At 42.0% G+C, this 16,317-nt stretch overlaps 1 protein-coding gene and 1 long non-coding RNA gene across 2 annotated transcripts in view; both read right to left on the bottom strand.

Annotated features, from left to right (window-relative positions):
- Window positions 1-13,523, bottom strand: part of abl2 (c-abl oncogene 2, non-receptor tyrosine kinase) — a 51,037-nt gene extending 37,514 nt beyond the window's left edge. The window contains exon 1 of the mRNA XM_006635046.3: window positions 13,013-13,523. Coding sequence (XP_006635109.2) covers window positions 13,013-13,220 — 208 coding nt within the window. The 5' untranslated portion in view covers window positions 13,221-13,523. The remainder of the gene's footprint in view (window positions 1-13,012) is intronic.
- A 1,309-nt stretch (window positions 13,524-14,832) lies between these two features.
- LOC107078475 (uncharacterized) lies at window positions 14,833-16,317 on the bottom strand. The gene is made up of 3 exons (XR_011190328.1): window positions 15,103-16,317; window positions 14,981-15,031; window positions 14,833-14,912 (listed from the first exon to the last, which is right to left on the bottom strand). It is a non-coding gene; the product is annotated as an uncharacterized lncRNA (long non-coding RNA).

Here is a 16,317-nt window from a genome sequence, read left to right as displayed (position 1 = left end):
TATCTCCTAAAATGACAAGCATGGACATAAAAGTATCCTGGAGTAAGTGCAACAAGACTCAACAGCTGTGTTAAAAATCTTCACAGCTGAACAAGCAGACTGTGAAAAAGCACAGGGCATGCATGTTCTGCAGATGGAACAGGGAATTCCATCCAGCGGAGAAAAATAGTGAGCCATTCTGAAGAACTTTCTTTACCATGTGTTCAGCGCAGAGAACAGTAATGAGTTTCAGATCGTGTGGTTAACAAAATGCTAAGATTTAGAGGATGAAGCAGAGGTAGCTAAGAGTTGGACGGCTCTGCTGCATTAACACAGCACACACATGGAGAGCAACTAAGGGGAATTTCCTGAATCAAACAGCAACGGTAGAAGTGTCCAACAATTTCTGTGTGCGCCAAAAATCCTTGGCTGTCATATATCGCACCGAAACAAAAGCTACTTTTGGGTCAAAAGAAAAGAAAGAGAACGGTGACACCTTGTGGATTATGCAAGTAACTGTATAGGGCTTCACCACTGGAGCTTTGTCAAGTCTTCATTACAGTAAGAGCTATTTTGCATTGAGCAAGCTTCAAGTCATCTGTTTCAGCTTCTTAGCGGGATGAGCTCTGTTCAAATATCGTGCCCAGCTTTAGGTTCTTTCTGCAAAGTTTAACAACTCCTCTCTCATTTGCAGATCGTCTTTCAGCTCCCATTTAAATGGTTACAATTTGTGCTCCAAGGAGACACAGAAAAACTCCCCTGGTAAGGCAGAATCTTTTATATGCAACATCACTTAATCATAGAATAGGGAAAGGGACAAGGCACACCACCTATCAGTTTCACATTCTACTGATGAAGCATTAAAGGAATACTTTTCATACAAACATCCAATACAGATTTATACAAAGCATATACAGATTTTATATTTAAAATATTTAAAATAAGACCTTCTAAAGCTTCTAAAAGCATAAAATGGATTTTAAAGCAACATTGTATAGAAAGTTTTACAGCAATGGACAAAGCAATAGAGAACCAATGAACTAATGAGCAAAGGCAAAGGAAACCTTCCACTCAGATGTTCTTGGTTTTTCAGGAAAGAAGAAAAGGTATAGAACCACATATGCCAACTGAGAAAAAAAATCTTATTTAACTTGGAAACCTATTCCCATTACACATATTATAAGGCTTTTTCCTTAAAGCATCTTGCTCTAGAGTATACATCATATCTCCAGGACTGCAACCTGCTACCCTCCAGTCAGAGGTGCCGAGCACCAACTACCACACCGCACTGCTGCCTGGAGCATATGTTTATACCTCATTAACACCTCACTTTTTAATGTGCACACAGTCTCATAGGTGGCAGATTCCTTAGTCCAAACCACTTCAAGTTGTAGTTTCAAGGGCTTCAGAGAGAATACAGTTACCAACAAACACGGCAGACTCTCTGGAGCTGTGGCTCTATACTCAGGGAAACTATCAACAATGTGGGGCAGTATGCAGATGTTTATATACGTACAGATGTTTCTGTAAATGTAAAGTAAATACAGGTGTTTTCACACAAAAATACATCTGTTCTCCTTACTTTGCGTGTGAAAGTAAGAAACCTGTTGTACCATGCCAGCACTCTAATGGAATGATCTAATTCTGATATTTTGCTAATTTAGCCTAACAATTGAAGTTTTATCTGTTAGATTATGTTTGAAAATAACCACGGTACTCCTGCTGAGTAAAGAGAGTGATGCAAGGAATCAAAAACCAACAAAGTATCCCATCAAGTTCTTCTGATAAGGGAGAAAATGTCATGGTATTTTGAGCACCTTGTTTTCTTTGTAGACAAGTGAGATTAACATTTCTGGACTTTTCTCTCTCCTCTTGTACCAGTAGACATTTAGTTAACTGCTGCTGGCTCCTGCCACTTGCAGGGTGCCTACAGACTGTGAAAATGGTTTAGAAAGGTCTAATTATTAAACTACGGGCTTAATTAGGGGTTTGAATTAGCGGGAACAAGGGTCAGCAGAGCCTGGGACCAGGTGAATTACGAAAGTCTGGAGCAAGGAACTATACTGGAGGAAAGTAGAGGACTAGGGCCACTTCAGTTGTTTTGGCAAGATTTAGATTCTTCATCACTTTTTGTACTCTAGCTAACTTGCCTCTTCTGTGAAAATTGAAGAACATGCTGTTGCAATAGAAATAAACAACAACCTCACTGCAAATATACTCTTTGAAACCTTCCAATCTGGTTTCAGACAATTAACACAGCACAGAAACTGCCCTTGTTAGAGTTACTAACGATCTTCTTACGACAGCTGATTCCAGTTCTCCATCCATCATAATTCCCCTAGACCTAAGTGCTGCTTTACCTGTTAACCTCGAGGATTTCACTCTCCCATCTTGAGACTGTTTGGAGTTTCTGACATCACTCTTAAATGGTTCAACTCTTAACTTACTGATCACCGACACTTTATTTCTCTCTGGGTTTTGAAGTTGCGTTTGGTAAGCTTGGTTGTTCCCCATGGCTTCATACTGGGCCCACTGCTATTCAGCATTTATATGCTCCCACTTGATCAGACATTAAAATCCCATTATTTGAATGATCATCTCTATGCTGACAATAGTAAAAATACTGTCCATATTAAACCCAACACTGAAGTAGCTGTTTCTACATTAATTTGACCTCTGACATAAAAACCTGGATGACTCAACATTTCCTTCACTTAGACTGCGACAAGACTGAGGTGGCACCTCCCATCAACTACATAAAGCCAATGCAGTCGCCCTCATATGCATAACATTTAAAGGCACTATAAAAAATAATCATTCTACTTCTTATTAGGAAAATCCTACTTCTTAATAGGAAGATCCAACCCTCCCGTAACACAGCTGAGCTTGCAGCATATTAAAAGACGAATATCTTTGATCGTAGTGGCTAATGCGGGGAACATGTAAAACGTATGGAACGATGAGTAATGATTACCAAGTGGAGGAGGACAGGGTTTGTTAAGAAGGGTGTGTAACCAAGTATAAACAGGGCTGAGTTAAACTAGAAATGAATCCAAAATGTTATATTTTATGGTATTTAATCATAACATATTTTTAAAAGGGAGTTTTGATGCGCTTTGTTAATAAAATACGGGGTGACAACTGCTTTGCTGCTGACAATTAGAGTAATTCTCATGCTGCTTACAGAGATACAATTGTGTCTGGATGTTGTTTTCCAACATATTTGAAATGATTTCCGAGTTCACACACCAGAAGTGGGGTTCATAACTGGAACGTCCTTTTTTTTATTATTATGACAACTCCAAAGGGCAAAGACTCATTTCAGTGTGGTTGCAGGCCTGGGTGGTCTGAGAGGGAAGTGTGGGTTTTTTTCCTGCTTGTGTGTGTGACAGTTCATAGGCGCGCTCTGCCTGGGAACGGGAGCGAGGAGCTCTGGCAGAAAGGCGGCAGGCGTGATGGGCCAACGAGACGAGGTGAGTCACCTCAGCCCTTGATGCCTCCCTGTTGGAACACGCACTCCGCCAGAAGCCGACTCCCCCTGACTTGGCGTCCTCACCCTCTTTCTTGGGGGGCGTGGAAACAGTGACCCTCTGAGTGAACCGGGAACCGGAGCAACCAGCACCTCCACCAAGATGTAAACTCTGTGTCTACAAGGCGCAAGTAGTTCAGTAGGATAAGCATGCAGGTGCTCAAAATATCAAAACACAGTTGACATGGTAAGCACAGATAAGCATTTTCTAAACCACAGGCTCATTTCAACTTCAGGGAAGAGCTAATGCTGAGGATGCCTGTAGTGGAACCTAACGGTGACTGAGCAAAGTTTTAGCATGGAGAACTTTCAAAACTGGAAGGCCACATGAGTGCCCGTCTTATTAACAGCCCTCCAAGCCCTTATGGTTAATGGGAGGACACAGACATATCATCCGGTTCTACATCATGCTTGATTTTCACTCTGGGGCCACACCGCTGCCAATCTTCATAACTGTCCCACAAGTTTCCAAAACTACATATCCAAGTGTGTGTGGGATGGGTGAGTTTGCATCTTTGAATTAAACAGTAGCTTCTAGCATTACAGAGAGCGAAGCTTTACAAATCAAAGTCAGTGCATCCTGTTCAAAACAGGTGTTTCTTACACTAAAGAATAAAAAAATAAAATATATATATTTTGGCACGTTTATTAAGCTTTTGATGTCAAAATGCAGATGCTGACCGCAAGCAAATCAGACTGATCACAGTATCTGATCGGCCAGTGTGTGCAACTCCTTGCAGTGCTATCGGCAGGGGACAATTCGGGTATGTTGCTCAGCAGGAAAGCCCATGCCGTGTCTGAACGTGTTGTGCGTCTTGAACACAGCCCCACAAACAGGACTGCTTCAAGCTAATTACCAGCGCAGCACCTACAAGGCAAGAGTCCTTAGTGCATTGTTTTCCAAGAATGTTTTCTCTGGCATGAAATTTCAGCAGAGAGCCTGAAAGAAACATTATGCTTAATGCGCATATTATTCCCAGACGAGGTCATTAAGTCATGAAGATTTACAGTAAAAAGGAAGAGCAATAAACCTGAAGCACCAATGCATCAGAGAATGGTAGCAGTCTGCTTTCACTGCATTTTTTTTATTTTGCAGCAACATGATAGTCAATTTGCAGAGGGAAATAAAACTATGTCTGCAAGATTCTGGCTGCACTTGGCAGCATTCAGTTAAACTGATGAAACATTAGCATTTCATCTTTCTAAGTAAGAAAAGGTGATCTGTTCCTCCCATAAATAAAAAATGATCAGAAGAACAAGCACATATGGGTCCATGAATCAGCAATTAAGAGTTTTCTTGCCGTTGGTCTAATTTAACATCTTTCAAAAGGAGCCCGTAAAGAGATGTGGATTAAATCATTTCCATTAAGTCACTTTTACAAGAAGCCCACCAAGATCAGGATCCGTCTAAACTGCTTCCCATTGTGCTGAGAACTGACAGGCAGTGAGCCGAGGTTACAGATGTGTGGATAATGAAGACACTGCTCCAAAGCCCAAATCGCAACAAGGTGTTAAGCAACACTGCTCTGTTTACACAGGCCTTCTCAAGAGGTTCACAGTGCCAAGGTTGCAACATGCAAGACTCTTCGGAGGTCTGGTTCCTTGTGGTTTCTGCTCGCTGAAGCTGTTCTGCCAGTCCAGAAACTGGCCCTGAATTTTCCACAAGGTGATCAGACAGCTGTGTGCAAAGCATGTCATTTCAACATCTGTTTTTTTTTATTGCTAACACTTTGGAATTCGAATATTGCTAAATCTGTACCTTGTATGTGATTATTCATCTCCAAGATCGATAAACGCCTTCAATGTAACAGCAGTATTGAGCTGTTCTGGATTTTCCTATGAGCTCAATCCATCACTGAAACTGAAAGAGAGAGGCCAAAGGTCGCCAATGTCAAGGTCATTTTATTTGCATCTGTCCGCAATAGAGATCTTGCAGGAGTTTTTCTGTTTGATCAGCATTTCCTTGTCTGGTTGTTGCCAGCACTGCTTTTCAATGGTGATCCAGCACAGGCAGATTCCAGAAGGGCTTTTCAACATGCTAGCAGGAAAAGCCATGGTGGAGCCAATACAGTGTCACACCACACCAAAACCTTCATGGTGCACCACTGACCTACCTCCATCCCCCAATCACTTACGTTTAAAGCTGTGATCATCACACATTAGGCTGCATTTCCTTTCTTGGTAGACATACTGTGTTAATAGCTAGAGGGGTTGAGTGTTATTGCAAAACAAGAATGATCATGATAATAACAAAAGACACAGTATTTCACAAACACTGTCGCTCAAAGCAACTTGCAGACACTACAGGACTGGTGCTACAGGAGAAACTCAAACATGAGTTATTTTTGATTCATTTGATAAGCTTGAATTTTGTGTCACATCCAAAGGGCAGATACCGGGGTAGAGCTAAGTGCCCTCATGGCAACATGCCCTTTATCTCACACAGCATCCACTAGTACCCAAGGTTGCACTTACTTTTTTGTGGAGCATCTACTTGACATAATGCTAAATGTGTTGATATCCATGATTAAACCAATAACACACAGAAAAATAAACTGAAAATGCTTTAATTCCATATTAAAGGCTGTATGTACAGTACTAAGTTTCTATAACACAAAAAATGGATGCTTCTTAAATGAGCTCCTTAGCAAAATGATTTAAGATTCAAACTGGTAAAAAGATATGGGCATTCATAACAAATGAAAATCACACTTTTTAAAGTCAAACAATAATTACAGCAAATAATACAATCAGGCGATAGAATAATGAAGATGACAGGAGTAACCTGCTGGAATGTCTCCTACAAATGTTGAATCTGAAAGGATGAACATTCCTGCAAAATATACTTGTCACGAGTTCAATAAATACACAACTTCAACCAAATAATAATCCATATGATATTTAATTTATAGTGGATGGGATTGTATCCATATCTAAAGCCTCCTGTACAAATACCACTGTTCCAATGAAAGAGGAATAAGGAATACTGCATACTAGTGCTTCGTTTACTGTATATTCAAACAAAGACCAGCTCAAAACTTGTGAAGCCAACTGCAAATTACAAACGAACCATTTCGTACCAATTTAAATTCCTGCAGCGGAAAGTGTGCCTTCACAATATCCAAGATACAAAATGAATTATATATTTCGGGAGGATTCTTTTAACCTGGGTGCATGAACTGGTGTTAAAATAATAAATACATTGTATATAGGGTAAGAAATCCACTGCCATGCATCAAATCCATCATACTGCCTTTATCCGTGAAACCAATTGTTTTAAATTCTACTGGTCTAATTCCTTACATTTACTTAAATGCAAAGTTCATGCACAACCAATTAATCCTTCCACACAGGATGCCGAGCATAAAACGAAACTCTTCAAACTGCAATAAAATCATGAATTATCACAAAATGAATCCTTTTTTGTTGTAGGTACACTGAAGTTTAATTGAACACGAGGAACACAAGATATATGTAAATTCATCCTGCTGATTCATATTTGTCATTGAGATGGCTGATCAACAGGTAAACTGCTGTGTAAGTCACAGGTCACAGGCCACAGGCACGTGTAACCAGCCCTGGAAACTATATCAGATGTACAGCTGCAATGTATCCTTTGCATCAGGTTGCACATGCTGTCTTACAGGATTCTATCCCATTCGTCTCATAGAGCCTGGAGCAGCACCTGGTCTCTGAGCCCTAGATGCGTCACATCATCCCAGCTCAACCCACAAACGTTCAATGGAGCTCAAGTCTGGCAAGCAGAGCATCCATAGCATAACTGTCACATTTGCTCGCTGCAAGAAAGCGGACAAATGGCAAGAGCGTGTGTGATGGCCAGCCAAAATGTCCCAGCATGATGAGCCCACAGGAAGAGCAGCAATTGATATCCCCACACCTGATCAAGGCAACCCAGTGCAGTCAAGACTGCCATCAGTCACTACAAAAGCACTAGATCTGCCTGCCCAGACCATCACACTTGGATCACTGAATAATCTGTTGTCCACAACAATGACCGTATCGCTCTGCATGGCTGAGTCACACTCGCCAATGTCCATCAGGGTGGTTGACACAACACCTTGACTCATTGCTGAAGAATGGGCTCTAATAGTGGGGATTCCATCTCAAGTAGCATTTCAGCATGAACCCAAATGCATCAGCTTTAGTATTACAGCCATGCATGACAAAATGGTAGCAGTGCCAGATTTTTTAAGCAACATCCAAACAAACTTTTTCGAAGAACATTACATGCACAGACAGATACAAGATTGGAGAACCATTTCTGTGCTGCTGTACGGATGCATCCTGCTAAAATGGGTGATAATTCCTTAAGTAAACATCTGCACTTTGCTTTCTTTTTCCACTCTCACCTGATAGTACTTTTTAAATCTATGTTTGGCCACTGGGAACTGGAGCAGCAAATCCTGGTAAAAGAGCTCCACCTCCAAAATGCTGCACAAGGATTTAGTGTAATGCCCCTCCATCCAGTGTTTTCTAATCAAGGGCAGTGATTAGAATCTATCAGGGGGCAGAAAAAGGAGATAAATGGGATGAGATGGTAAACTTGCTCAGCTGATATAACAGCCATCAAGGTAGAGGCTACAGAAGTAATGCTACAGTAATTCCAGTTTAAAGTTTACATGTGTAACAAGTACATTGGAATTCTTCGCTGTGCTTGTCCTCTCACTGAACAGACAGGTTAACAGAAATAAATTAAAGCACTATGTAGGGCAAAGACAGTATCTTCTTGGACACAATATAACCTACAATATATATATATATTTTAGAAAAGACAACAGTAACCAAAAAATGTGCAGTATGCAGTGCAAAAATGCAATATTAAACAGTCTGTGGTCATGGCTTGTAGTCAGTCAGTTTGCAGTTAGCTTTTAGCTATTAGCTATTCAGGACACGCACTGCTTGGGGATAAGAACTGTTCCTGAACCTGGAGGTCTGCATTTTGATGCTTAGAAACCGCCTGCCACTCTTCACCACTGGGGGGGGGGGATAATTCAGTTTAAAATGGAGAAAACTGAAACAGGCAACAGAAAACAGATGAAACATAACATATATTTAATATTTATCTGATTGGGTGTGCATTTGAACAAATTCTATGGAATTAGGCCACGGATCAAGTCTGACACATTGCAGTATTTTTCACCCTAAATAAAATCCAATTTTTGCTTATTAGACATGATCATACAGAATAATCTAGATTGACTTTGGGAAAAGCTTCAAAGGATGAGAGCACATGGCAACACAAGGCTACCAGGACTTCATTTGGGCCTCTGCACTGTCACAGTGCACATTGTTTCCATATGCACAGTCTGCACAATCATCCAGTTTAATAAATCCTCACAACCCTGCTTTAGGTCTATAAGGAACAGCTATTCATCGCTAAACTTTTTAAAATCAGCATAATTAGCATGGTTTGCAGGGACTGACACCTTTATAGAGGCATCTAGCTCTCATTCATGCGTTTTTCCGTGAGATGTTCATGAACGGGACAATGCGCTCATCAGTCAGAAGCACGATGCCTCAAATGTTGGGAATGTGTTATTAGTTTCACCAGCCGGTAGCCTTCACAGGAGGCACCGACGTGACTCACACAGAATCTGACAATGAACCGCAACACAGAATAACAAAAGGGCTGTTGCAAAAAACGATACTGTCAATGGAAAACATGAAAATGAGAGTTTTCTCATTTCCAGGCCCCACTCTCCGGTGGCAACCTTTTGTGCTGCTCTGCACAATGCAGAAAAAGACTAAACATGTCTCTTAGAAACACAACTTATTCGATGCACTGGCAAGACTCATCACATTCTAACTCTTAAGCAATACTTCCATTGATGCAGAAACTCCCTTCTGAGCAAACAGGCAGCATGAAAGGAACAGCACCTCCTCCTCCTCCTCAGATATAATGAAATCACTTCAATTATCTGGAAATCCAAGATGTCTATGTGCCAATTATTTGGAGTGAAGTTTCGTGAACCATATTTAACACTATATACAGTATGACCATGTATGTCTCTTTCCAGAATCATATTCAAAATGATGAACAAGCAGGATTTGCCATCAGCGTGGGGGACTCCTGTTGAATCGTATTGCAGGCCAGGCCATCAAACTGTATGGAAATTGTGCCATGCTTGTAAATATATTTTTAAATTCCCTAGCCACCACAGGTTAGGATACAAAAAGCTGAGCCTAGAAGGTTTGACAATTACCCAGCTGAAGCCTTCGAGTCCTGATTAAGAAAGTATTATGATGCATAGGAGCATTTGTACACCACAGAAGACCAGTGCCAAAACAAGAGGCTATTTGTCCTATCTTCCTCACATGAGTTCCAGGAACCTGCTGATCAAAAAACTACCACGAAACGTTAAGAACATAAATGGAAAAACATTCCCAATAGGATTTGGATACATATTTTCTGAAACCACAACTGTTCCTGTAAAGTGCCCTTTACTTTTAGTGTTCAGCGCAGATGCACTTCGATTTCCAGTTTCTTGCCTTCATGCTCAGTGGGAAGCAGATGCATGGCCTTCATCATCTGCTCATCCAGATTTTCCAGAAGCTTGATGAAGCCAAACGTATCAGATATTTTTACTTTATTCATCTTTGCTGAAAGGAGTACACCTTTTTGTTCTTAAAATCTTTCTTTTTCAAGCAGGTAAGCAAAGCATGGCATGTCAGTAGCAACCAACAATTAATATCACTATGTCTCTACTATTACTTTTTCCAATCTGAATTCAACACTTTTTACTACCAATGTAAGCATTACAGTGGCCCTGTTTTCATTGCCTCTTCCTATTGATTAAAAAAGGATAACGAATAATCAAAAATGTCAATATCCACAATCCGACCCCAGACATTTCCTGCACCATCTCTTGTGAAAGTCCTCTTACAGTCAGCAAATGGCACTGCCCAGATCTGAACCAGCAATCTGTGGACCACAGCTCCCCACCTGTGCTTTACCAATTGAGGCGCTTGGCAGAGCCTGTTACATTGTGAATAAGGCTCTCCAAAGATAAGATGACTGTGTGCAGAAATCTCGCGTTCAGAGCTTAAAGTCATGAGTCATTATTGGAAGAAAAGGGAATGTTTACAACTGAAAGCAAATTAGATGAAGGATGAATATATCCCAAATGTTAACACCATTAGTACTGTCTATGCAGTATTTACCCAGAAATGTTATGCTTGTGTTTGGTGAAAAATCTTTCTTTTCTGTGACAGTCAACGCCTCGCACAGCGACCACTGCCATATGAGAGAGAACATTCTAATATTCTCCTGAGTATGTCCACATTCTGAACCCTGAGCTCGAGTGTTTTTCAGATGTTTTAACAGTCCTTTTAACTTACATTCACAACTACATTGTAGCAGCACTTTAAACACTTTTAGCACCTTGTAGCAGGGGGTGCTCACCCTGTGGTCCACGTGGGCCCTAATGCCCCAGTATAGTGACGGGGACACTAGACTGTAAACAGGCGCCGTCCTTCGGATGAGACGTAAAACCGAGGTCCTGACTCTCTGTGGTCATTACAAATCCCAGGGTTTTTCTCGAAAAGTGTAGGGGTGTAACCCTGGCGTCCTGGCCAAATTTCCCATTGGCCCTCCCAATCATGGCCTCCTAATAATCCCCATCTATGAATTGGTTTCATTACTCTGCTCTCCTCCCCACTGATAGCTGATGTGTGGTGAGCGTTCTGGTGCACTGTGGCTGCCGTCGCATCTTCCAGGTGGATGCTGCACATTGGTGGTGGTGGAGGGGAGTCCCCATTACCTGTAAAGCGCTTTGAGTGGAGTGTCCAGAAAAGCGCTATATAAGTGTAAGCAATTATTCATTATTATTATTATTACCATTATCATCATCATTAAATCTTGGAGCTGGCTGGGACAAGAAAGGCCACCAAGCAATGAAAGTTCTTGCGAGTGTTAAAGAAAAAGGACTAACTCAGCGTTGTTACATTCAGGAATTAATGACAATGACAGTTACCAAAAGGATAGCACTCAAGCACTTGGAACAGACTGGGATGTTTGTTCTGGTTCTGCTCAGTCAGATCAACCATCAACGGAGCCGTCTCCTTCGCTGCTCTAAAAGTGGATGTCTCTCAAATCAATGAGCAAAATCGGAGTGCGCTCAGCTGTCTTAAACGTGGAGAAAAATTGTCAGCCAAACATTCAGAAGGGAAAAACCACTTGTAAAGGACGTGTCTTTACTTCGGCAGTGCAGAAAGAAGTATTGGATTCACCTGTGGCTTATTGTTCAGAGAGCTTTTCTAAGTACAATGATCACGTTTTAGTACTCAGCGACGAAAAAAAACACGCCCTCGTCTCAAATGTTTTCAACGCCGGGAACATGTCCTTGGTGTAGATTTTCTTTACAAGCCCACGAAATTATACTTTGGTACAGCATAAACAAGAGTAACGAAGAAGGCTTTTGAGCAGGCTTCCAATACGAGTCAGCCACTGCATCCCAGCCCTTAAGATCATTATTAAACAAGCGGCAGTGTATTGACAAAGGGAATGAACTGACACTTCGAGGCGCAGCTGTTGGGCAATGAAGGAGGCTCTTCATCGAGTACAGAATATACAGTTTTCAGCCCAATTTCCGTCAGACGCTAAATGCACTTAGGATGATTCACACAGGCTCGATGGCACTCATTGCACCTAATCTCTAACGACGGAGTGACTCGCTTTTCTCTCCACTACTGTACGCGCTGGGAAATCCTGAACACTGATTGCTCTATATTAAAACAAGTGACGCTTCTTGCATTGAGAGAATGGCTGCAGTTCGGAGTTACTGCTTTTAGTGTGACCCCGCCTGAATGCAAAGTCAAATAGCTAAAGCCAAACAGATGAAAGACCCTTAACAGAAAGTTCCAGTTTATTCAATCCGTCTATTGTTCATAAATATTCTCGGACGTATTATTTAATTAGGAAGCTCCGTATGATGATTGCTTTAGTGAAGCATACATCCTCAGTCACGACATTGTGAACAGTTTCCAGTTGAGAAGTCTACACCATTAGGGGAGCTGATATGTAATGGAGAACGGGCTCAGTTTTAATGCAATCTATATGTATTTGCAAAAGGAATGACAGTTAAATTCGACCAGCTGAGAGGTTAGCTAGTTTAAAGATAAGCTAAGGGAATGCATTACAATATACTTAAAACCTCATGAAGAGATCTTGCCTAAAAAACTCAACTTTGGCGTCTAGAATTAGACCGGGCTGTCACGTCGGTGTAGGAAAACTGGTTTCAAAGACATTTTCTCTCACTACCTGCTGTAGTGGCTCTCTCTAAACACTTAACTCGCCTGTATAGTCTTTTTTTAATGCATCGCGACTGAACATTTTTCACAAAGAAACACTAGCGATTTGAGGCGTTTGGGTAGTAATAGCTTACCACATCTGAAAACCGCCTTGACAAAACATCTGAATAACAGCAAAGGTATTCTTTCGCATGCATTTCTGAGGCGTTTTCTACCGCCCTCTAATAACCTTACCTGAATGCTGTGTGAAAATATTGATTCCCGGATCCGGTGTGCTGACAGCGGTAGTCCTACCAGGCGGGGTCCCTGTGGTAGCGGTCTCCCGTGGTCTCCTCCCGACGCCGCTTCCTCTACTCGCCCTTACCAGATGGTGCTGTTGAGACTGCGGCTGCTGGGGTCCGGTCGAGGATCCCTCCCCGACGCGGCCTACCTGTTGTCCCATATCCCCAGACCTCGGTAGCGCTCTTCCACGGGACGTAACCCACCCCCTTCCCGGTTCACATCCCACAGGAACGGAGCGGCCTGTTCCTTATTCTCTTCTTCCAGCCTCCCCGAAAGTATATAAGAAATCCTTTCACCCAGCAACCCAGGTACAGTCAGCAGATTTCCCGGAGCCGTTCGTTTCCCTCGCCCCAGTTTTCTTGCTCCTTCAGGGACGCTCCGTCTTCCTCCGGCCACTACGCGCCCCCTCTGCAGCCGCCATCTTTACCGCAGAACAGCGTTCACTTTTGCAGGGGGACTTCAGTCACCAGCTCCCGTCTGGAAAATCCAAGACCTCCAAGCCGCTAGGTGGAAAAGGAAAAAGAACACACACTCCTAAGTGGGCGTTGTTTGATAGTAACCGGATGCTAAGAAATCTTAAATTGTTTTTGTATTGATTCAATGGGTTCTGTGAATCGTACTCCAAAGTGGGCAAAATAGTTTAAGTACCATGATGAAATATGAATGCTCACCGTTTTACATAGGAACTATTTCTGAGTGCTTATGGTTTCATGACACTAAAGGCAATGCTTTACTTAACCATAGTTGTATAAGAATTTATTGACGAGCTGTGAACACAGGAATATTAATATGCCTTTTAATACACCTTATAAAATGACACCACTGATTCATGGAGACAAAGTGACATGGCAAAGACAGAAAAGTGTATTTGAGCAGAATACTATTGAGTTACCTATAGAAATCCAAACACTTCCCCCCCCAAATAAAGTATTTTATATAGCACCTTTAAAGGTGGCTTCTCAAAGCACTTTACAGAATGACAAATAAAAAAAAAAATACAAGATAAAACACAATTACAATATACAGAGGAGATGATGGATGGGAAATGAGGAAAGTGAATTTTCTATTGGAAGCCATAAAATCAATTTCCAACATGCTTTTGCAAGTTGTTGCAAAACTACTCTAATCTTTCTACAGCTGGAGATCAAGGTTTTGCTTGCTAGACTCCCGTGCAGGAAAAAGGGAGAAGTATAGCTTTGGATGCTAACTTAAGGTTTAAGGGCTCTTTATATAGACAAACTTACACAGGGTTTAAGTAAGCTAAGGAACATTAAGTGCTTTATAGGGAAAATGTGCACTTGCATTAAACTATAAATATGCCTCCCCTTTATAAATCCAGGAGTTCCTAATTAACTACATGCTTCTCATCTTGGCACCTAGACAGGTGAGTAGAGGGACACAGCCTGACTCCTTACTTATTTGGGTGAAAAGTCTCTAACCATTAGCACAGGCAATCCAGCCCTACCTGATTAATTGCACATTGCCCCATAGTGCACTCTTGTAAGCTAGCATAATCCAGCATTTAGACAGGTTCCAACCCCCCTTCTTTTCTATAGGATGTACTTGGCATGGAATATTTCCTGCTAAATGCCTCACACCACACAGTAATTTGTATGGGCAGTTACCATGCAAAACTTTCCCCACTCATTAACCCCCACTATCAAGCCTAATGGGGTACATCTAAGCAAAGCAGTTGAGTTACACCACACTGTCTTAACTTTCAACGAAGTTCCTGCATCCATAGTGTTCTCAAAAAAAAAAAAAAGAGACAATTCACTTGTGAGAAAGACTTTATTTTGACTAGCATGACGGTCATTATCTCCACAAGATGTCCAGGGAGGCAAGGTCATTCCTGCAAGAAAAAAAAAAGCATTACTAACAATTAGGACAAAAGGGAGAGAATAAGGAACTGATACTTACAATTCTATGGAAAGCCAGGAAAGAGATGTGCTAGAGGATCATCTAGTCCTCCTATGGAGAAAAAAAAAAAGTTAATTTGTGTACAGAAGAGGGCTTTTAAGCCACTAAGCTCATTAAAATACCTCCAGGTCTGAAGCTCTGATCAGAGTGTAGGTCATCCACCCCCAGATCAGATGCTACAAAGTCCCGCAAAGGCACTTGTGTAGGTGGAAAGGCCACAGCATTGAAGTCTGCCAAATCCAGGGCAAGCTCTTGGTCCTCAGAAGGAAGAGCCTGCGTCGGAGACAGGAAGTCTAAACTACCAAGCCCAAGCCTCGGATCAACACCAGGATCATCAAATCCCAGCTCAAAGTCTTCCACTCCAGAATCAAAGGAAAGATCTTCTGCAGCATCACCACTGGGGTCTGCTTCAGGCAAATCAGATGCAGGGAAGCCCGCATACCCATATGGAGATGCATAATAGTCAGCAACGTCTTCCTCAGAAGGCCCATGATCTTGTACAGGCAAGATCAGATCCAGCTCCAGGTGGTCAGATTCTGGATCTTCTAGTTCCCAGCGATCACTGTGGGGGTCAGCTACTTCAGTTGTAGCTTTAGGGACAGTTCCATCATATTCAACATCCGACTCTGGCAAAAGAGTGGTAGTAGTTTGCTTCTTAGTGAAATCTGGCATGGGTGCCTTTGTTACATTGGAGGGAGAGTCTTCTCCCAAGTACACAACAGGCAGATGAGCAGTTGTCACTGGAAGTTTAGTTGGCTTCTCAGGGTCTTGTTCCAAGGAAGAACTTGAATTTTCTTTAAACTGGAAGAGCTGGTCAAAATCAGGAACACCATCAGAAAGCAGCACATCCAATTGCTTCACAAGAGCCTTTTCGACAGGAGGTTCTCCTTCAGCAACATTGGAAAACAGCCCAAGACCAGCATCTTCAGCCACAGGATCTGTTCCAGCTCCTACCATGTCAGGAGCAGAGTCTATCAGGATGCCATGCAGGGGACTGTCCTCTGTTCCAAAGCCACTCTCAAAGGGGACATCATGGTGGTGATTATCTTGTCCATGCAAACCCACCACAGTCTCATCTTTTTCCTCAGCAGATCCCTGCACCAAATCAGTATTTGCTACAAGAGGGTCCTCCAATCCTAAGCCAACATGAGATTCAGACCTATGGATTAAGCCTTGCTGTTTAGAAGCGGTAACTGCATTCTCATTCAATAGAGGAAGTGAATCTGCAAATCCAAAAAGGACGCAGTAAAACAATACACACCACATTTTACCGTCCCTAAAGGCGGGGGGTGAAAATACAAACACCACACAAAAAGCTGCAGACAACGAAAACCCTG

The sequence above is a fragment of the Lepisosteus oculatus genome, chromosome 9, assembly GCF_040954835.1.
Source record: "Lepisosteus oculatus isolate fLepOcu1 chromosome 9, fLepOcu1.hap2, whole genome shotgun sequence".
Classification (NCBI taxonomy): Eukaryota; Metazoa; Chordata; class Actinopteri; order Semionotiformes; family Lepisosteidae; genus Lepisosteus; species Lepisosteus oculatus.
This window is presented reverse-complemented; position numbering and strand designations above follow the sequence as displayed.